General features: G+C 37.4%; 1 protein-coding gene and 1 long non-coding RNA gene across 4 annotated transcripts in view; both read right to left on the reverse strand.

The window, feature by feature from the left end:
• LOC108527261 (uncharacterized) overlaps positions 1 to 5,332 on the reverse strand; it is a 74,820-nt gene extending 69,488 nt beyond the window's left edge. For 2 of the 3 annotated variants that reach the window (XR_001884763.1, XR_001884765.1), the window contains exons 1-2: positions 5,021 to 5,332; positions 2,587 to 2,671 (exon numbers count right to left, since the gene is read on the reverse strand). This is a non-coding gene — a long non-coding RNA (uncharacterized LOC108527261). The remainder of the gene's footprint in view (positions 1 to 2,586; positions 2,672 to 5,020) is intronic. The other variant, XR_001884764.1, reaches the window with a different exon arrangement.
• A 6,491-nt stretch (positions 5,333 to 11,823) lies between these two features.
• NTMT2 (N-terminal Xaa-Pro-Lys N-methyltransferase 2) overlaps positions 11,824 to 23,602 on the reverse strand; it is a 21,652-nt gene continuing 9,873 nt past the window's right edge. Inside the window, exons 2-4 of the mRNA XM_017868409.1 lie at positions 18,419 to 18,594; positions 12,970 to 13,219; positions 11,824 to 12,229 (exon numbers count right to left, since the gene is read on the reverse strand). Of these exons, the coding sequence (XP_017723898.1) occupies positions 11,958 to 12,229; positions 12,970 to 13,219; positions 18,419 to 18,594 (698 nt within the window). The 3' untranslated portion in view covers positions 11,824 to 11,957. The remainder of the gene's footprint in view (positions 12,230 to 12,969; positions 13,220 to 18,418; positions 18,595 to 23,602) is intronic.

Raw genomic sequence — 23,602 nt, forward strand, 5'->3', positions numbered from 1 at the left:
AATGATCTTTTTTTTTTCTACTTCACTTAGAAAATTAAAGCAAATAAAAAGAGATTTCCATAGACTCTCACCACCCCCTCCAGAATCTGCACACATAAACTCCCACCTGCTTCTAGGAAAGATTTATTTATCATGTTCCTATTTAAAATTCAATCTTCCCATTTGCAAACCAGATTCTATCTTGTCTTAACTACTCAATGACATTATGTTAGCAATTCCTCTCTTAAATCATTAATTTTTCCATCTCTATCAAATCTTTCCCATCAATATACATACACACAATAAAATTATTTCTTCCACCTTCAGCTGAAACTATAAGAATCCTAGAAGAAAACCTAGGAATCACCATTCTGGACATTGGCCTTGGAAATAATTTATGACTAAATCCTCAAAAGCATTGCAACAAAAACAGAATTTGACAAATGGGACCTAATTAAACCAAAGAGCTTCTGCACAGCCAAAGAAACCATTAACAAAATAAACAGACAACCTACATAATGAGAGAAAACATTCACAATATGCATACGATAAAGTTCTAATATCCAGGATCTATAAGGAACTTAAACAATTCAGTAAGCAAAAAACAAATAACCTCATTAAAAAGTGGGCAAAAGACATGAACAGACGCTTCTCAAAAGAAAACATCCAAGCAGCCAACAAACATGAAAAAAATGTTCAACATCACTAATTATCAGAGAAATCGCAAGTCAACACCACAATAAGATACCATCTGACACCAGACAGAATGGCTGTTATTAAAAAGTCAAAAAACAGCAGACACTAACGAGGCTGCAGAGAAAAAGGAATGCTTATACCCTGCTGGAAATAACGTAAATTAGTTCAGCCACTGTGGAAAGAAGTTTGGAAATTTCTCAAAGAACTTAAAATGAAACAACTGTTCCACCCAGTAATCCCATTACTGGCTATATACCCAAAGGAAAACAAATCATTCTACCAAAAAGACACATGCATGTGTATGTTCACTGCAGCAATATTCACAATAGCAAAGACATGGAATCAACCTAGGTGTCCATCAATAGTAGATTAGATAAAGAAAATGTGGTACATATACACCATCGAATAATACATGGTCATAAAAAAGAATGAACTTATGTCCTTTGCTGCAACATGGATGCAGCTGGAGACCATTATCCTAAGTGAATTAATTCAGGAACAGAAAAACAAATACCACATGTTCTCACTTGTAAGTGAAAGCTATGCATTGGGTACTCATAGATGTAAAGATGGCAACAGTAGACACTGGGGACTCCTAGAGGGGGAAGGAAGAGAGGTAGGCAAGGGTTGAAAAACTATTGGGTACTATGCTCACTACCTGGGTGACAGAATCAATCATGCCCCAAACGTCAGCATCACACAATATATCCATGTAACAAACCTGCACATATACCCCTGAATCTAAAACAAAAGTTGAAATTATATGAAAAATTATTTCTTCCATCTTATAAACAAGAATCGTTCTCTTAATCCTACTTCCCTTGCCTGACATTGCCTTACTCGCTTGCAAATTCATCTCTCTTTCCAGCAAAAACTCCTTGAAAGAGTTTTCTGTACTCCTTCTCTCTAATTCTTCTCTTTCCAAACTTAATTATATCTATTCCAATCCAATTTTGGGTCCTACCTAGTCTACCAAAATTGCAACAGTCAATTATCAGTTCTCTTCTTATCTGACTTATTAGAAATATTTGATATATTCGATTCCTCTGTCCTCCTGGATAAACTTTCTTCATTTGGCTTCCAGAACACCCTACTCTTGATTTAATTTACTGGTCTACTTTATTGGTCAGTCCTCCTTCGTATCCTTTAATGGTTTTTCCTTTTCTTCCCAAACTTAATGATTATGCATTCTAGGACTCATCCTTTGTTCTTTTCTCTGTTTTTACTCATTCCTTTGCTAATCTCATCCAGAATCATGACCTTAAACAGTATCTCTATGCTGATGGCTCCCAATATTCCATCTCCAGCCTAGTAGTCTCTCCTGAACTTAGATTTGCATATTCAATTGGCTCCTCAACATTTTCACTTGGTGTCATACCAACACTCACCAATGTTGAGTTTGAGCTGCTCTAATTCCTGATCTTCTTTCACAATGAAAACTGTTTTACCACCAACTTTCCCTATCTCAAATGATAGAAACTATGTTCTCCTGGTAGTTCAGGCCAAACATTTGACACTCACCTTTGACTTTTCCTTTATTACACCCTTTCACCCAACCATTCAGCAAATCTAGTTGGTTTTAGTTTTGTGTATATGCAGAACCCAAACGCTTCTCACTACTTTCAGTGCTACACCCTGGTATGAGCCACCATCACTTCTCTCCTGAAATGCAGCAATATTCTAACATAGGGGACAGCAACGTTTTACATAGGGAGTAATATGGTAAGTATTTCTTTGTTTCATGGGCCATACAGTCATTGTGGCAACTACTCACCTCTATTATGGTAATGCAAATGGGCCTGGCTATGTCCCAATAAAAGTTTATTTACAAAAAGCAGTAAGCCAGATTTGGATCATGAACCATAGTTTACCAAGTCCTTGTCTAACTGGTCTCCTTGCTTCCATTCTTACCCCAGTTATCATTTCTTGACACAGAAGCGAGGATCATTTTAAGACATAAGTCATATGCCACTTCTCTGCAATGCTCCACTTCTCACTAAGAATAAAAGTGAAAGTCCTTTCAATGACCTACAAGATCCGACATAATCTTGCCCCAGTCATATTCCTGAACCTCATATATGACTACACTCTCTCCTTCATTCACTGCTGCAGCTGCACTGACCTCTTGCTATCTCTCAAATGAGCCAGGCACGCTCAAGACTTAGGGCATCGCACTAGCTATTCCCTTTTCCCCCAGATATCAACATGGCTTATGCCCTCATCTTTGCATTTCTTTTCTCAAATGCCACCTCTTCAATGAAGCCAATACCGACCACTCTTGGAAGTTACAAACATCCCCCGTGAATTCCAATCCCCCTTTTCTACTTTATTCCCTTCCCCACCACTTTCTAACATAAAAATAATTTACTTATTTATATTTATGACCTCTCCACCTCTCCTAGAATATAAGCTCTATAAGGCCAGGGACCTTGGTTTTATTCCTGGATGTAGCCTGAGATCCTTGAGCAGTGCCTGGCACATAGTACGCATTAAAAAATGTCTTGAGGCCAGGCACAATGGCTCAGGCCTGTAATCCCAGCACTTTGGGAGGCCAAGGCAGGTGCATTACTTAAACTCAGGAGTTCGAGACCAGCCTGGGCAACATGGCAAAACCCCGTCTCTACTAAAAATACAAAAAATTAGCCACACGCCCATAATCCCAGCTACTTGGGAGGCTGGGGCACAAGAATCACTTGCACGTGGGAGGCGGAGGTTGCAGTGAGCCAAGATCATGTCACTGCACTGCAGCCTGGGCGAAAGAGCAAGACTCTGTCTCAAAAGAACAGAACAAAACAAAACCAAAAAATGTGTTCAATGAATGAATCTCTGTAACCTCCCTCAAATCCCAGAGATGGAGTGAGTTATTCTTTTACCTATATTATTTTAACTTTTTGTATATACCACTCATTTAGTCCATTTTATACTGAATTATTACTATCATTTATGTATCTATCTGTACCATTACTGATCCATGATCTTTTAAGACATTTTCTATATGTTTATTTGCTGAAACTAATACAGTGTCTGTCATGCAACAAAAGATCAAATTGTGCCAACTTAATGAATGTACAAAAGTGCCATATATACGTAGTTCTCTGACACCAAATTACTAGCTCTGGAAGTCAGCTATTGTTTTAAAAGTCTCTCCTCCACCCCCACTCTAAATACATGTATACACACACTCCACTAATAGAGATAATTTAAAACTATTTTTCACATATTTGCTTAATTAGCTTGCAGTGACCTCTGCAAAAACACTGGCCTCTGATGATTATAAGAGGTAGTTTTTTGGCATGGACACCAAAGCATCAAAGAGTCAGCTGGAACTAAGGAAAGCAATAACACAACTGGTTTTAATTACTCATGACAGGCAGCTGAAGATATCTGATACAGGCCTTCTCTCCAATACATCACTCAAAACAGGCCACTTACAGGAAATGGTGGAGAGAAAAAAAATCAAGATGGGGCCAAAATGTGTCCATAATACAAAGCAGATCATCTTTCACGTGGATGACCTTATTCACTTTGTTTTATATTTTTATGATGAGCCCAAATCTATAAAACTGCTGATGCTTTAAGACTTTGCATGCTTCTATGCCAGTGCTTAGGACTGGTGGCTCAGGTTCTCAAAAAAGGAAGTAGATGAAGAGTGCACCCATTCATGAATCACTATATAAATCAAGAGGTCCTCCAAAGTTCATCTAGGATTGCAGGCATGTTTGCAATTAGCTCATCTGTGACATCAGGTGAGCACCCTCTAATCAACATTCACAGAAGGATTAACGTCATCTATAACCTAGTTAGTTTCTTCTGACCTCTTGCATAGCAGGAAATGAGTAAGGATTTTGTTATTAATATAACCTACTCACAATTGCAACATATCTATCTCTCTTATCAAGTGTACACACTCACCTAATGAAACTATGGACTTCAGATTGCTCATATCCTCGGATTGTCTCCTCTTAAAAAAAAAAACAAAAAAAAAAAAAAAGGAGGGCTGGGCGCGGTGGCTCAGGCCTGTAATTCTAGCACTTTGGGAGGCCGAGGTGGGCAGATCACCCTAGATTGGGAGTTCAAGATCAGTCTGACCAACATGGATAAACCCCGTCTCTACTAAAAATACAAAATTAGCCAGGCGTGGTGGCACATGCCTGTAATCCCAGCTACTCGGGAAGCTGAGGCAGGAGAAAAGCTTAAACCCAGGAGGCGGAGGTTGCGGAGAGCCGAAATCGCGCCATTGCACTCCAGCCTGGGCAACAAGAGTGAAACTCCGTCTCCAAAAAAAAAAAAAAAGAGAGAGAGAGAGAGAAAGACAGAGAGATTTCCTAACTAGGCAGGATTTTACCTCAGGATCCAGTCTTGCTACAATCTTCTCCCAGATGCTTGCCCGATCCCAGTGTGCACCCAGCTTCTTGTTTCTGTGCACTTCCTGATTCTTGCCACTTGCATTGTTTGATTACTGTTTTGACCAGTTTTGCACACCGTAGTTCTCATGGAACTTAAAAAGCCCGTCGATTTTCCTGATGCTTTGTTCTGATTCCTGTTTGATTCCTTCAGAAATCAAGAATATCCCAAGTCCTTCTACTTGTATTATCACCTTACATTATTTCAGCAAAGCTTTCGAGTTCCTGAAGTGTAGTAGGGACGGTAATAGAGACTGAGACTCTAACCGTGAATACTCCATCAGGGAGCTCAGAATTTAATAGAGGAGATGGCAAGTAAACAGACGATTATGAAGTCACGGAAGTGCTGTGATATGGCAAGCAGAGGGGAACCCAGAATAGGGGTGCTTAGCCCAGCACCAGGGAGTAAGGGAAGCTTTCCTGGAGTCAGCAACATCTAAGTGGTCTGGGCCTAACAGAAATTAAAAATAAAATATATATGCCAAGGAAGTAACATGTAAAAATGCCACAAATTATGGCTCCCTAAGGGACCTACTAGTACTTAAGTATAGGTGCAGGAGTGGAGAGGGAAGCCAGGGCCAAATCACAAAAGGCTTTATATGCCATTGTAAGGAGACAGAAATTAATCCTCTTGGTGGTGGAGAGTCATTGAAAGTTTAGCATCAAGATGATGCTAGCCTCATAGAAGGAGTTGGGAAGGAGTCCTTTCTCCTCAGTTTTTTAGAGTAGTTTCTGTAGGAATGGTACCAGCTCTTCTTTGTAGGTCTAGTAGAATTCAGCTGTGAATTCATCAGGTCCTGGCCTTTTTTTGGTTGGTAGGCTATTTATTACTGATTCAATTTCAGAGCTCATTATTGGTCTATTCAGGGAATCAACTTCTTCCTTGCTCAGTCTTGAGAGTGTGTATGTGTCCAGGAATTTATTCATCTCTTTTAGTTTTTCTAGTCTGTGTGTGTAGATGTGATCATAGTAGTCTCTGATGGTTGTTTTTATATCTGTGAGGTCAGTAGTAACATTTCCTTTATCATTTCTAATTGTGTTTATTTGGGTCTTTTCTCTTTTCTTCTTTATTAGTCTAGGTAGTGGTCTATCAGTTTTCTTTTCTTTTCTTTTTTTTTTTTTCTTTTTTTGAGTCTCGCTCTGTCACCAGGCTGGAGTGCAGTGGCGCCATCTCGGCTCACTGCAAGCTTCGCCTCCCAGATTCACGCCATTCTCCTGCCTTAGCCTCCTGAGTAGCTGGGACTACAGGCGCCTGCCACCATGCCCAGCTAATTTTTTGTATTTTTACTAGAGACGGGGTTTCACCATGTTAGCCAGGATGGTCTGGATCTCCTGACCTCGTGATCCACCCGTCTCAGCCTCCCAAAGTGCTGGGATTACAGGCTTGAGCCACAGTGCCTGGCATTTCTTGTTTTTTTTCCAAAAAAGAACAAAACGAAACAAAACAAAAAACAACTCTTGGATTCATTTATCTTTTGAATGTTTTTTCGTGTTTCAGTTTCCTTCATTTCAGCTCTTTTTTTTGTTATTTCTCATCTTCTGCTACCACTGTGGTTGATTTGTTCTTGCTTCTCCAGTTCTTTCCATTGTGAAGTTAGTTTGTTAATTTTAGGTCTTTCTAACTTTCTGATGTGGGCATTTAGTGCTATGAATTTCTCTCTTAATATTGCCTTAGCTGTGTCCCAGAGATTCTGACATATTGTATCTTTGTTCTCATTATTTTCAAAGAACGTCTTGATTTCTGTCTTAATTTCATTATTTACCCAGTATTCATTCAGAAGCATGTTGTTTAATTTCCATGTAATTGCATGGTTTTGAGCAATTTTCAGTCTTCTATTTTTATTGTGCTGTGGTCTGAGAGTACGTTTGTTATGATTTCAGTTCTTTTACATTTGTTGAGAATTGTTCTATGTCCAATTATGTTGTTGATTTTAGAGTATGTGCCATCTGGCAATCAGAAGAGTGTATATTCTGCTGGTTTGGGGTGGAGAGTTCTGTAAAGGTCTGTCAAACCTATTTGACCTAATATTGAGTTTAGGTCCTGAATATCTTTGTTAATTTTCAGACTTCATGATCTAACATTGTCAGTGGAGTGTTGAAGTCTCCCACTATTATTCTGTGGGAATCTATTTCTCTTTGTGGGTCTCTAAGAACTCGCTTTATGAATCTGGATGCTCCTGTGTTGGGTGCATATATATTTAGGATAGTTAGGTATTTTTGCTGAATTGGACCCTTCACCTTTATGTAATTCCCTTCTTCATCATTTTTTATCATTGTTGGTTTGAAATCTGTTTTGTCTGAAATTAGAATTGCTATGAATTTCCTATATCTAGAAAACCCTATAGTCTCAGCCCAAAAGCTCCTTCAGCTGATAAATAACTTCATCAAAGTTTCAGGATACAGAATCAATGTATAAAAAACATTAGCATTTCTATACACCAACAACAGTCAAACCAAGATCCAAATCAGAAGGCAATCCTACTCAAAATGTAACAAAAGAATAAAATACATAGGAATACAGCTAACAAGTGAGGTAAATGATCTCTACAATGAGAATTACAAAATACTGTTCAAAGAAATCAGAGAAGACACAAATGGAAAACACTCCATGCTCATGGAAAGAAAAAATCAATATCATTAAAATGGTTATACTGCCCAAAATGATGAACAGATTCAATGCTATTTCTATGAAACTACCAAAGACATTCTTCACAGAACTAGAAGAAACTATTTTAAAATTCATATGGAACCAAAAAAGAGTCTGAATTGCCAAGACAATCCTAAGCAAAAAGAACAAAGCTGGAGGTATCATGTTACCCTACTCCAACAAGACTAGAGTAACCAAAACAGCATGTTACCAGTACAAAAACAGGCACATAGACCAATGAAACAGAATAGAGAGCCAAGAAATAAGGCCTCATATCTGCGACCATCTGATCTTCGATAAAGCTAACAAAAAATGAGCAATGGGGAAAAGAATCCCTATTTAATAAATGGTGCTGGGATAACTGGTTAGCCATTTGCAAAAAATTGAAGCTGGACCCCTTTCTTATACCATATACAAAAATGAACTTAAGAGGAATTAAAGACTTAAATGTAAAACCCAAAACTATAAAAACCCTGGAAGACAACTGAGAGAATACTATTCTGGACATAGAAACAAGCAAAGATTTCATGAAAAGCACACCAAAAGCAATCACAACAAAAGCAAAAATTGTCAAGTGGGATCTAATTAAACTTAAGAGCTTCTGCACAGCAAAAGAAACTATCAACAGAGTAAACAGACAACCTACGGAATGGGAGAAAATACTTACAAACAAGGCATCTGACAAACATCTGATATCTGGCATCTGTAAGAAACTTAAATTTGCAAGAGAAAAACAACCCCATTAAAAAATGGGCAAAAGGATATGAACAGACACTTCTCAAAAGAAGACATGTGGCCAAGAACCACATGAAAAAGAGCTCGATATCACTGATTATTAGAGAAATGCAAATCAAAACCACAATGAGATACCATCTCACACCAGTCAGAATGGCATTATTTAAAAGTCAAAAAATAACAGATGCTGGCGAGGTTGCAAAGAAAAAGTAACATTTATATACTGTTAATGGGAGTGTAAATTAATTCAACCATTGTGGAAAGCAGTATGGCGATTCCTCAAAGAGCTAAAAGCAGAACTACCATTCCACCCCTCAGCAATCCCATTACTAGGTACTTACCCAGAGAAATATAAATCACTGTACCATAAAGAAACATGCATGCAAATGTTCATTGCAGCACTATTCACAATAGCAAAGACATGGAATCAACATAAATGCCCCATCAATGACAGATTGGATAAAGAAAATGTGGTACATACACACCATGGAATACTGTGCAGCCATAAAAAAAGAATGAAATCATGTCTTTTCCAGGAACATGGATGGAGCTGGAGGCTATTATCCTTACCAAACTAATTCAGGAACAGAAAACCAAATACTGCATGTTCTCACTTATAAGTGGGAGCTAAATGATAAAAATTTATCAACACAAAGAAGGAAACAACAGTCACTGGGGTCTACTTGAGCAGCGAGGGTGGAAGAGGGAGGGGAGCAGAAAAAGTAACTGTTGGGTACTGGGCTTAATACCTGAGTCAGATGAAACAACATGTACAACAAACCCCTGTGACATGTGTTTACCTATGTAACCTTCACATGTACCCCCAAACCTAAAATAAAACTTTTGGAAAAGGAAGTTTATACATGGCATGATCAGATTCATATTTTAGAAGGACTGGCATCAATGCGGACTATGGATTTCATCATCCAACGATTTCCCTTGAACCTGGTCCATACTTTTGCTTCCCTTGCCTTACCTTTCTGTGGTTCTGAGGAGCTCAGCTCCACACCTCTTTCCCATCAATGTTCTCAAACAAAAATAGTGATCAGAATCAGTGACCAACTTAACAAAACAATATATCATGGAGATCAAGTTTGAGAATCTCTATTTATAAGTCTCCCTCAAGTGATTCTGAGGCAGCTGGACTATGGACCAGTATTTGGGAAATAATATAGGTTGTCATTTGTATCACTAGTTTTCAGATGTGTTGATAAACTTGAGCAGTGTGTTTCGCTTACTCAATTAGATTGAAGAGGACTGGAGTAGGTCTCACGCTAAATGTCTGCTTTCCACAGTTTCTATGACAACTACCAAAGGCAGAAAAATCAGTCCTTTACTTGCATCCTTCAAGAACTTCCACTTGTTCTTTGAATAACATGTCCAAACCTTAACATGACCTGTAGTGTACATGATCTGGCTCCAATTTCCCTCAAGCCACCCTTTACTTTGTACCCGTTATTAACAATATAAAGCCAGGTCAAGGGAGAAGGGGTGTTGATACTATTTACTCCCAATGTCTACTTTCTCAATTAAATTAAGCATAGATACAGAATTGGGAAATTGGACAGAGCAATAAAAATCTGAAAAATTTCTCAGGAGAATAATATGTGATTTAGGATGAAAAAAGGGAATGATGATCAACCTCAATGACCCAACTGAGTTGAAAATCAGGTATCAGTATCGGCAGGAAAATTATGTCATTCCCTCCATAAGCTCAGAAACCCATAGCAGAGAATATTGACAACTGTGTCAATCAGCTTGTGAATATTGGCAAAGCAGAAAGTCAAGGGTTAAGAGAATTAAGGATACTGGTGAAAGAAATAGAAAATTCCCAGGATGAGCCTAAAAAGGAGATTCTGCTAATGTGCTCTAAGAATTACAGAGGCCTAAAACATGAGTACCATTGTTTTGCTGCACTTAGGCTGTTTGGTAATGGTTTACCATTCAATTTAGTTCTGATCCCTGGCTTGCTTGTCATGGAATCAGTGGCATGCTACCCTAGAGCATGGCAAGTAACATACAACAGCTGTAAGATGTCAAGAGCAGAATAGGTGAAATAATTTTCCAGCACAGTAAATGAAACTACCAAGGTAAAGCTACAACAAAGTATCAAATGTTTTATCATAATTGTTTTCCTCTTAAATTACAGCTGTGACCTGAAAATACTATTTTATGATGATAGCATATCCATGTAGTCTATCTTCTTTACTTAAATTATTTTCATTGCATGAAGACTCAATACATATCAAGCACAAATGTGCTTCGATGTGAAGATGTTGAAGTGTTTTAAAGACAACAGCAGTTATATTTAGCATTCTGCTAATAAAAATTGAATTACATTTTTTGACTAATTTTAGATTATTTTTAATTAAACCAATGTCCTGCTAGTTCAGTTTTCAGGTTTATCGTTTCCTTGTCCATTTGTTTTCCTGCTTCTCTTTTCAATATATATTCATATCAATCAAGACCCCAGAAGCAGCTGCAATGAACGAAGCAATGTTGAAAACCAAAGACAAAAATTAGATTATCGATGATATTTACTTATATGTTAAAGGCTGAAATTTCAGGGCACAACATTTTCTCCTGAAAGGAGATACTTCCCATCACTGTAATGCAGACCTCTGTTATCAAATTACATCCATATTACATCACTGGGTAGTAAAACTGACCCAAAATAAAAAGTGAAACCAAATACCTTTTCTGCCAAGAGAAAGGCTAAAGACAAAATTAAATAATGGACTTGTGTTCACAAGATGATTTTGACTAGTGTCTTCTTAATTAGAGGGAGATGTTTGTTCAAGAGAAGTAGTAGTACCAAAGAGGAAGGAAGTATAATTTAACAGGAAGGTTATAATTTAACTAACATGAAGGCTGGGGAAAAGGAAGTTTCTAGATTCCTCCCCAAACCCGGCCAGAAAATATCCCACCAGAATACTCTAATAATAATTATCAGGGAACAAGATAGTTTGGAATATGTGGGCATTGTTTCTTTTCCTTTTTTTTTTTTTTTTTGGTGTGTGTGTGTTTGAGTAAACAAATGCTTTATTTGAACAACCCCCAAAGCTAAATTATTTGTTTTCCTTGACCCACAGAATGCTGCTTTCATCTTGTGATGAAAAAAAAAAAAACACCATTTTGCCAAGGATATTATTAAAGACGATTTTTACAAATATTGATGCAGGCCAGCTGTCTTTTATGCCTTCTGTTTTCATGCACGCTTGTACAGTTTAGACACATACAAACAGATTTAAAGCATGTTTCCTGATATTTCACTTTTTTTTTTCCAGAAAATCCACAGAATTTGTGCACGTCTCATCAGAGTGTGGCATTGTATAACCACTGAAAACAGGTGCATATTATATCATAAATTATTTCCAGACATACATTGTATCCCTTTTCTCACCTTCCCTATCTGCATTACAAGGGGCACCTGGAAGGATAGCAGCCCCGTCCCAAAGCACCACTGCCCAGTCCGGGCGTTCATTCCCGCTGCTTTTTCAGGAGTGTCTGTCGCTGTGCAGTGCGAACATCCACACAGGGATGTACTGCTCTGGGAAGCCGTCCTGCTTCTCCTGGCCCAGCACCACTAGCCCACTCTTCCTTATGAGGCTCCGGAGGATGTCCATGTCCCGAGTCACACTGCTGTCAGAGAGATCGAGGATACAGCCCTCTCGGGCCACATTGTCCTTCAATATGATGACGCCATTTTCTTTCAGGCCATCTCGGCACCGGGAAAGAAATGCAAGAAGGTCCTTATCAGTCAGGTGCCCTACAAGGGGGACCAAGTGGATGGGGGAACAGGATGATATGGTAGGGAGGATGGAAGGTGAGTAGGGAAGAACACGGCTAAGAATCAGGAGATCCTTTGTTCACTCATTCATGAATTATTTAATAGCCTCGTTCAGTTACAGGAGGCTTTGAAAATTTAGATAAGGGGACACATATCCTCTTAGAGAAGGCTCTGTCCCCTGTCTGTAAAATATATTATCCTACCTAGCCTGTCAACCTCATAGGCATGAGATAAATTATTGTCTACCCCCACAAGTCCCTCCCTGTCCCCTGAAGAACCCCTGTATTACTATATCTTTGTGTCACACATACACACACCCCAAAATCGAATTCACTGCTGTCTCATTTCCTGGGGATTTAAATCTAAGAATGTCTAGTTGTGCCAGTAAATGGGGATTAATCTTTTTGACTGCACTTTTGAAATTTTTTCAAGTATTTAGATTTTTTCGAGGATTTAGGTTGGTCCAAAGGCACTTGCTCCATTTAGGTTGGTTCGAGAACCAATGTAAATCCTCAAAGAAATGTAAATTTATTGTACAGAAAATGTCAAGGGAGAAATCTGGAAGATCAGGGTTTTGTGGGAGTTCACATGACACCTAAGGGAGCTAACTGCTCGAAGTACTACAGCTAACTCTTCCCTGGTGCCCTCATTAGCCCCAAGCACTGTCTTCTCTGGCTGAAAAGGGGAGAATAGCAGAGGCAAAGTCATGCAGGACTAACCAGAGACCCACTGAATCCAGATGACATCATATCTCCTGAACGGGGGTGTGAATTCCTGCAGGCTGTAGCAGTGGTAGCTTTCTACTTTGTCACCTTTGACCTGCAGGTAGTTCTGAGCTTCAAGGAGAAAGGATTCCATCATATCCACCAGCTCCACACTGTTGAAAACAGGCAATAAGACGTGTTTGCTGACCCTTCCTATCCCGGAGCCGCAGTCCAAGGCACAGTCTGTTCCAGCTCTCCCAGGCCCCTGCAGAAAGGCACCTTGATATTTCAAGTACAGAGACCCATCCTTGAAAATTGCACGCCCTAGTTACCTCTTTAAATCAACTTTATTAGGTAGTTTTTATGCAATAAAATGTACCATTTCTTGTGTACAATTTGATAATTTTGGACAAATATATATAGCCATGCACCTACCACCACAATCAAGATATACATTCAATTATCTTTTCAAAAAATACCTAAATATTTCTAGTCCTGCTTTCTTTATCCAAATAAAGAATTATAAATGAGATTTTTAAAAAATAGTATCTTAGGTTTACACACTTGGTAATTTTCTCCAAAAAAAAATGAGCCATTGTTAGCCCTATGAAGATTAAACGTTAATGACTAAATTTGAGACAAATCCACAGGTAAATGGTTCTACACTATAGATTATTGCCATGTAAGCAAAAAAGAACCAAACAGTGAGAACCTTCCTGAGTTTTAAAATTAAAGACTCATTCAATGGAAACATTTCAGTTTGGAATAGTTGAATTTTATCTTTTGTAGGCAAATTTTGAAGGCTCTGAATTATCTACTCCTCTTGGATGGATGGTAAGTTTGGGAACCTGAGCTGAACAATGCTAACTTTTCCATTCCTGGCCAGGATTTTATTTCAAATACAGCCCTGATGGCACACAGCAAGTTCACATGGATAAAAGATAGTTTCGGCAAAGTTTCCTCGTGTCTTTTAATGCTAAACGTTGTTTTCTGGGTTTTTTTGGTACCAGAAACTACATGATTTATTTGGCATAAAAATTCTAAAAACGGTTTTTTTAAGTACATCTGTGCATTAAATTAGCTGGGAGTGAGGGGATGGGAAGATGGTGGAGGTAGGGAGAAATCAGCCAATGCAAACTTTCTCAAACTTGCTTCCATAAAACTTAAAAAACGTTTCTGATTTATGAAGATTCAGCTGGTCTAAATTATTTGGTCATAATTGGGATGGCTGCTGAAGCAGTTTTGTGCTAGAAATTACAGTAACAAGATACTTGAAGTTGCCAATCAAGATCTTAAGGGAAAAGCCTACTCTTGATTTCTCAGGAACTAAGAATAAAAAAAAATTGGCTAAGGATCAAAGGTGAAATACAAACAGAGGGAAACATCAGAAAACCAGCTTTCTAGTCCACCCAAATGGCCTTCGTTATGCTAGGAAATCACAATGAAGAACAAAAAGTGAAGGAACTGTAACTTCTTTCAAAATGGAATAATAATAACCATAATTATTATTTATACATAGCAAGCTCTTAGCTATAATAATTATAATAAGAAAACTCCACAATATAGATTATTATCCTCATTTTGGAGATGAGAAAATACCGATTTCTAATATTTCATAACTAATGTCAGAATTAGAATTAGAACAGGAACTGTCTGAATCCAAAGCCAGTTCTACATTAGAGATGTCACCTCAAGTGATAACTCTGATTCTCTTGGTAATATCTGTCTAATGCTATGTTACAAAGAATTATAAGGCTTCATTTAGAGAGTAGAAAAGAGATCTATGATAGATTAGTGATGTCTGCCTCAAGCATGAGAAGGGGAAGTGGTAGTATACTGCCATGTGTTTGCCATTTGTACTTACACTGTGCCACATGTCACATTCAAACATAATTTAGACTAAGCTAATTCAGAAAAAGGCCTAAGTATGAATGCTGTGAAAGAAGCATCTTCTAAGTAAATTCATAACAAAAAGATGGGCAGTAGATGGAAAATTATGTCATTATTAGAAATGACTTTACTAAAATGTGTATGCTCAATAAGAGATTCTCATTTCAAATTTTTCTTATTATTACTTGGCCTTAAAAGCCTCTATTGGTCATGTTGCTCTCATCAGTGTAGAAAGCAGTTTTAGAAGTAGAATCCTGGAACAACAAAGCACCCTGAACTTTATTGGACACCATGGCTGCCTGAAACTGTGATTGTATTGAAATCTGATGCCCTTGAATGAATATGACTAGAACTACATGCAATGTATGATTTCAAAACAAGACTGTCTTGTTTGTTTGTTTTTTGAGATGGAGTCTCACTCTGTCACCCAGCCTGGAGTGCAGTGGCGGGAATCTCAGCTCACTGCAACCTCCACCTCCTGGGTTCAAGTGATTCTCCTGCCTCAGTATCCCGAGTAGCTCAGATTACAGGTGTGCGCTAGCTATTACACCCTACTAATCTTTGTATTTTTAGCAGAAATGGGGTTTTACCATGTTGGCCAGGCTGGTCTGGAACTCCTGGCCTCAGGTGATCCACCCGCCTCGGCCTCCCAAAGTGATGGGATTACAGGCGTGAGCCCATTTCGTTATTTTCATTTTCATTTATTATGCCATGTTTATATTTATGAATCCATATAAACTAGTAAAACATTATTAGGAATTTCAGTTTAGTTTTGATTCCGCCTATGTATTTTGTTTTGAAGAACATTATTTTAGGTTGATCCAGTGGAGCTAAAAAACTAAAATGAAAGGGCCTCATGTCACTGTATAAAAACTATAAAATATAACAAGTTAGTAGACCCAGATTTTTTTAGCTATCCAATCTCTGAGAAATGTCAAAAAATAAATACTATCAAATAAATACTGATGACTTTTTATGAATTACTACTTTTTCCCACTAGAAAGCTAAAACAGGAAAGTTATCAACTATGGCATTGACATCATCTTGGTATCATTTGTTTATTTGCTAAAGTAAATACATTTGCAACTAGTTTAAACACCTTTTCCCACTGCCTCATGTCATTAAGTGCTGAAAGGAAAGCAAAACTTTAAACAATCTTCTTTTCGCAGTTGACATGAGAATAAGTCATGTCAGATAATCGTATTCCCTAACTCTTTGTATCTTGACCTGAATACTAATCTAGTAGCTTAGAGTATGAAGGTCAAAGTACCAAAATATCAGTCCTTAAAAAGTGACTGTGTTTGTACTTAGAAGTCACAGTTTTACAATGAGCCTTGTCTACTAAAAAGGACTCCTTATATTTGTTTCAAAGGAGCAGGCTGCCTCTTTTCCAACATAAATATGCTAGCACAAGGCTGTTTCCTTTCCCAGGTCTGTGGGCGTGCTTATGGGCTCTGTCTGACCAGCATCCCTGTGGTCAGCTTGGCATTCCACACGGAGTGACAAGACAGCTGGATTACTAACTAAGCTTCTGAAATGCTTTGGGATCAAAGTCGGCCTCACCACAAGGAAAGCAGGAGGGATTGCTTTCAGCCAGGCCGGAGGAGAGTCGAGGTCTATGGTCCACCAAAAAAGTAAATAAATAAATAAATAAATAAAGCAGGGATTTTTCAGTTTCATGAGACAAATGGAAAAAATACGTCATGGTTAACAGCAGGGAGTTTGGTGTCAGGCAGACCTGGCTGGGCTTAATTCCCCATTCTGTCTCTTACCAGCTGTGTAATCTTGACAACTTATTTAACCTCTTCAAGCCTCAGTTTCCACAACTATAAAAACAGAGCTAATAATAGCACTTACCTCCAAGAATTCGCATGAGGAGTAAATGAGACAACACTTCTAAAGTGCTTAGCAGATTGACTCTCTCAGAACCAGCATTCAGTAAAGCCAGTCAGCAGCACTGATTTAGAAATACTCCAAGTTAACCTAATCTGTAAATATCCACGGTCTTCATCCCTAGACTCTCTAGTCTTTTATGGCCGAAGCTAATGTCCAGACACTTTGGCACCAGTAAATACATCATCCTGATCACATTTTTATCCACTGTCAGGCTCTGGACTCACACACTGGGTGCTCCAGGAAGATTGGATTTGAAGTGAACCTCACCTCAACACTAGAGATATTAATGTTTTGCTACTAAATTGGTTGATGGCCTAATGTTTATATTTCCTTTATCAGAATAAAATGGGCACCAAATCTCAAACCAATGACTTTGTAATGTGTTGGAACAAAACTTGTTACCAATTAGAACTTTGCATCTTTGATAGAACTAGCAGCAGCTTTATCTTGGGGGTTAAGTCTTTTCTGCTGTTGTTTTGTTTTGTTTTGTTAGTTTGTTTGTTTGAAACGGAGTCTTGCTCTGCCACCCATGCTAGAATGCAGTGGCACGATCTCAGCTCACTGCAACCTCCGCCTCCCGGGTTCAAGTGATTCTTCTGCCTCAGCCTCCCGAATAGTTGGGACTACAGGCGTGCAATGCCACGCCCGGTTAATTTTTGTATTTTTAGTAGAGACAGGGTTTCACCATATTGGCCAGGCTGGTCTCGAACTTTGACCTCGTGATTCACCCACCTCAGCCTCACAAAGTGCTAGGATTACAGGTGTGAGCCACCACACCCAGTCTTTCTTGGGGTTTAAGTCTTTTCTAGCAACTAAATGAAGTTCCTTAAAATAGAATGAATACATTATATGAAAGCCTGTTTTTAGTAGTAATAGTAATAAATTAACTTTATTGGGTACTAATTTTGTGCACTAAAGCGGGTACCTGACATGTATTATTTCATTTGATCTCCACATTATCCTGTGAAGTAGCTTCTATTGTCATGCCCTAGTCACAAGAGAGAAAACTGACACTTCATACATTTAAGTAACAAGCTCGAAGTTGCTTATACATTAAGCAGAAGAACCACAATAGCCTTAAAGCCCAAAATTTTGACTCCTACAATATACTGTCTGTCTTCATATGACACGACAGTAAGGAAGTAGGGGTTGACCCAATGCAGGACTACAAAAGGGTAACATTCTTTCAAGGTAAAATCAAAACTATGTATAAAATAGTATAAAAGGATTCTACCTTCATTGTTTTTAAACTGAATATAATCATGTATTTCCTTCCAACATCTCATTTTTATTACAGGGAGTCAATAAGTCAACCCAAGATCCCAAAGGGCATGATCTCTCATCAATCATTTGGGTATGAAATGTTTATGAGACTCTAAAAGAGATGTCTTCTTCATTCCCAAATTTTATATCAACACTGCTAATTCACCTTCCTCTGGAGCATGTAAGATTAGTTGGCGATAGGAGAGTGAAATGCCAAGTGGGATAAACCAGTGTTACTATATTTATCATATCATAAATGATTCATCCTTTCTGAACATCTTAAAACAGGCTTGCAGGCAGAACTCTTGGCTGGGTCATATGGCTTAGTCGTGACTTAAGTAACAACACAGAGGCATGCGAGCTCAGTGTTTGCAATGACTTTGCCTTCTCATCAAGCTGCAGTTGAATAACTCACCCCAATAAATTTCCTAAGAAATTTCCGAGAGGCCTGGATATCTGGACTGGACAGTTCTATGAAATTTCCCATCATACCCTCTTCTGTGGCTGGTACTTCCTGGTAGAAGAGTTTTGCTCTGGCATAGAACTGCATCTCGCCATTGATGACTTGGCTCGTTAAAGCATACAATTTCACTGCAAATGAAACATTATTAATAGTTATTAATATTTATAAGAAAAAAAGCTCAGCCTTATGCATTACATTTCCTTTCAAAAGCCTGTGAATCTGTGCTGTGGAGAAAAGAGCACTAGTTTGAAGTCAAAAGATTTGGGTTTGAGTTTTGGCTCTGTGACTTACATGCTATGTAATGCTGGGAAAACGTCTTAACTCCTCTGATCTTCAGAGATCGCATCTATGGATTACAATCATGTGGCATTTTCATGACTTAATAACTCTATAGTTGAATAAACCCATAGCTATATCAGTGTATTAAAATTTTTAACAGTGTTAGCTACAATAATGTAAAGAATGTCATCAGTTTTGTGGTGAGTTTTATCCCTGAGTTCAAATGTTTTCTGAGAATTTTCTCATTAAGCTTATAATAAAGTTTAATGAAAAAATTACTTTGCTTCTAATCGTAAGGTAGGGGTAACTGTTTTATATCTTTTCAAACAATACATATCCAAATATGTCTTCATACCAATATTACAGAAATGTGCCTGAACTCTACATTGTGAAAATAAAATAATAAAAGAGACATAATATTTATTGTGCAGCTATTCTGTCCTAGGAGTGTGCCAGGCACATTCACATTTACTTTGTCATTTTATTATTTTCAAAAATGTGTAAGAAAAAATATGTGTTACAACTTCTGAGGAATAGATGAGACTACACATAAGTGTGTTTTGCAAACCAAAATTCACCCACGCAGATATAAAATATTTTCATCATAAGACATTCATAATAAAATGATAGACAGTAGATTAAAGGATGGAACTTCTGGTTCAAGATTGTAGGCTGAGTACATGCATTTGTCTTCTCTCCCTCCCAGTATTCCCTGAGAACTATCTTAAAACACTAAATCCATAATAGTGAGGAAAATGACAGGGTATCACTGATGGATTCATGATTACAATAAATTTCTCGACAATGAAAAGCAGATGGAACAAAGCAAAAGAATTTGCAGGCCAAAATATTTGCAAGAGGAAATTACATTCCGGACTTAGAATCAACAGGAAGGCAAGTGTAAGAATGAGAATGGAAGTCAAAAAAACAAAAATGAAACAAACAAACAAACAAAAAAACAGCATAAATCAAAACTCTGTCTAGAGAACAACCAGGTAAGAGGACAAGTGCACCCTCCTAAAAGCAGCAGAAAGCACAGCTATAATCCTAGAAAGGGAAAATGTGTCTGTTGTCTTTAAAAAGAATAAGTAGATCAATTGCCTAGGAAGAGCTAGACCAGTTAGCATTAAAATATTAGACTACTCATTTTCACATATAGAAGACTCCAAGTGCTGTCACTTATACCCATTCATCAGAGTATGGTAAAATCCACCTGCACATGTAGGGCTTCTTGTCTATTTAGGGGACAAGTACAAAACAAAGGAAACCTTATCCATTGCCTAGAATTATTTACCTTGTTTTTTATTCTTAAATGTGGATAAATGATCTCCAAACACATGAGAGTAAAGTAGCAGCCTGAAAAACAAAGATTGCGATAGTCAGAATTGACCTCAAAGAAAACAAAAATAATTCAGGAAATGGATAAGAATTTAAGCCAAAACAAAACAAAAAACTCATATATCTTTGAAGACATATGAGAATGGCACATCCACAAATTAAAGATAAGATTCCAAGAAAACTATAATTAAAAGAGCAGTAAAGAATTATTAGAAATTAAAGTTTTGATAACCAAAAACTTTAAGATATAAAGTTGAGTAAATTTCCAGAACATAAAACAAAAAGATAGATGTGCAGAACAGAAATAAGAAGACTAGACTTACATAAGCAATTCAGAAGGCCCAACATCAAGTTAATTAGAATTCCAGAAAACTAATAAAATGAAGGGAAGAAAATTATTAAAGGAAGTAATAGAAGAAAATTCCCTGGTGCTGAAAGAGATTGTAAGATCCAACAAAGTGCTGAGGTGCATAGGTTTTTTTTAAAGCCACATTTAAGCACATCTTTAAGAGATTTCAAAACAGAAAGAGTAGTAAGAAGATCTAAAAGCCGTTTAGAGGAGGAAGAGTGGCTGACCTTCAAATAGGGTTGCAACATTTAGGGGGAAAAAAATACACAACACACAGATTTGAATTTCAGACAAATAATGAATAATTTATTGGTTTGAGTATGCCTGAAATATTGCACATTCCAGAGTAAATACTTACACCAAAAATTATTTGGTGATTATGTTAAAATTAAACTTAGCTGGCATCATGTATTTTATTTGGCAACTCTATGTTCAAAAGACTAGAATCAGGCTTATATCACAGATCTCATCAGAAACACTAGAAAACAATGGCACAGTGCCACCAATATTCTGAGATCAAATTTTTGCAAACTAAACTTAATATCCAGTCAAATTTTCAAAGAATATTTACCTCCTATAGATTCATTCTTCAGAAGTTTCTTGAAGCTATATTCCAGCCCAGTGAGGGTTACAATCAAGAGAAGATACATGATGAAAGATGATGTAATTAACCAGGTATCCAATGAAAAGAAATCCCAAAATGACAGATATGTATCAGATCTGGAAAGAAATCAGTTTATATTACAAGACAAAACATAGACTTCAAAAATAATATCTTTAAGTAGAATAAGCTAGATCCAAGGCAACAGAGTAGGCAAGAAGCAAGGAGATATTAGAAATATTCTAAGGAAGACATATTTTAATCTAAACCACCAAAATAAAAGATAATTGAAAGCTCCAAGAAAAATATACAATGGTTCAAAAATGTTATGATCAGGGCATGAAGCAAGCCAAAATATGGCATAAATTTGGGTAGAAGAAATCAAAGAGCAAAATACCTATTTCACTTTAAGAACATTTTTCTTCAGATAACCCGAGGACTGAGATGTTGGATGGTGTTCAGAATTGAACAATTACATAGTTCCAAATTTTGATTCTAAAAGTTAAAAATCCAAAAAATACCACTTATATTACTATGACTGTGTTCCATCTATGGAGTTGCGTCAGCATTTTCCAACTTGGAGACACTGGAGCCAATGTTTGTACCCTGAATCACCATGAATTTGCTGAAAGGGATAACAAGAACAAGAATCAGTTTCCATGTAGTTCATCATTTTCTGGAGGCCACCAATATTATTTATATCCTCCATACAGATTAACTATTATACATAGATTGTTATTTTAAAATTCAACTCTTTTCAAAGTTTAAATAAATACATAGAAGCTTTTTTTGCTATTCTACACACAAATTAGCTACTGATTGAGAAAACACAACATTGAAAGAATAGTCCTTATATTCAAAAACATTGAGAACCATGGACCTACACCAATCTCCCTTCCCTAGCACTTGGTAAAGTGTTGTGTACACAGCAAGTGACTTAATAAGTGCTTATAAATTCAACAGGGATGACAAAAATCAGGCATCACCAATAATATGACTGTTCCAAATTCTTCTGGATGTCTCAGAAAATCAGGCTAGGAACTCACAGCTCACAGAGGCTGCCCAGGGTTGGATGCTGCTCTGGGATCATTGGCAAGCCATAGCCCAGGGCTCTCTTGATCCAACCAAAGCAGCAAAGCAGCCACACTCATCATCACCTGCTTAAGTCAACTGGTTTGTGCAGTCTATTAAAACCCTTAATCTAGAAATAGGAATGGTCCATTATGCCAGCAACATTTAGACCACAAGTGAATGCCAATCTCAGCAGGCGTCAGACTCAATAGGTGGGCTTTTATGGTTATGGGCTTGAGTTCTCATTTTCACCTAATTGACAGCAGCATTTCACTAAAAAAAAAGATAAATGAGATGTCATGTTCGGCCCCAGGTTCTCCCCTCCTGAAAGCTTCTGCAATTGTGCATATTGACTCAGATAAGTCAACCAGTCACCAGCACATGGCTTTTTACTATACAAATATATATACTGGCTAATTAAAGAATTGCAATGTCTGTATGAAACTTGGGGTAGTTCAAGACAAAAACTAGACACTGTTTGTTTTTTATTTAATGTAGTATTTATTTCTTGACCTACATTATGAGTTGAATTCCCAAGGAGCTTCCACTATTTACTTGTGGTGAAAAGAAAAATAGAGTATGAGTTTGTTTACTCTGAAGGAGAATAAAAATGAAATTTCTAGGAAAGGTTAATATCCAGGAGAGTTTACATTGAAAGACAATTCATTCATGATTCAGTTATTAAGCCCCAATGCAACATTCAGGAAATAAACATAAACCTCAATCTCTCTCATGGAGATTACACCTAGCATGGAGGAGTTAAGTCACATGGCTGCATGCCCAAAGAATAGTACCAAAAAATGCCTTGGGCATGCAGCAGATGCCTGCAAGTAGCAGCAAGAAGACTCCATAAGACCTTAACCATGAAGGATACTTTTTAATTGGGTTATCAAAAAATGAGCAGGAAAGAAATGTCACATGGCATGAATTATCTGGATAAAGCTCAGAATTTTCAAATGCCTCCTTGAGAAAATCTTCTGCAGGTAGCAAAAGAATTTTGTGGCTTAAGGTCTCATCTTCTGACTCTAAGATGCAAAGAAGTAAGTTTACCTTGAGGCAATGTGCCATTTGATGACTTTTGCTGTCTTTCAATATAAAATTTGGAGAAAACAAAATACTCACTCAAAATCTTAATCTAGACATGAAAGGAAATATTGGTCCAGTATCAGAGATAGGGACAACAAGTCAAGACAATATTATCCAAGTTGGCAATAAAATGAAGACTTTCTGACAAACAGGAAATTTTGTTGATAGCTAAGTGCTTTTCTGTGCTGAGTATCCTCTTTTCTTTCTTCTTTTTTTAAGTGGTTGAATATAGCTATTTTAAAATACCTCTCTATTCCAGCTATTAGACCTGTTTGTCAATTTTAAAATGATCTAAAATTCTTCAGAAGACTTGTAAGTTAGGTTTAGACAGTAATTTTGAAATGATTTGAGTCTGGTAATATTTGATCAAGTTAGCCCTTTGCAACAGAAAAAAAAAAAAAAAAAAAAAAAA

Source organism: Rhinopithecus bieti, unplaced genomic scaffold, assembly GCF_001698545.2.
Source record: "Rhinopithecus bieti isolate Rb0 unplaced genomic scaffold, ASM169854v2 scaffold_4101, whole genome shotgun sequence".
Classification (NCBI taxonomy): domain Eukaryota; kingdom Metazoa; phylum Chordata; class Mammalia; order Primates; family Cercopithecidae; genus Rhinopithecus; species Rhinopithecus bieti.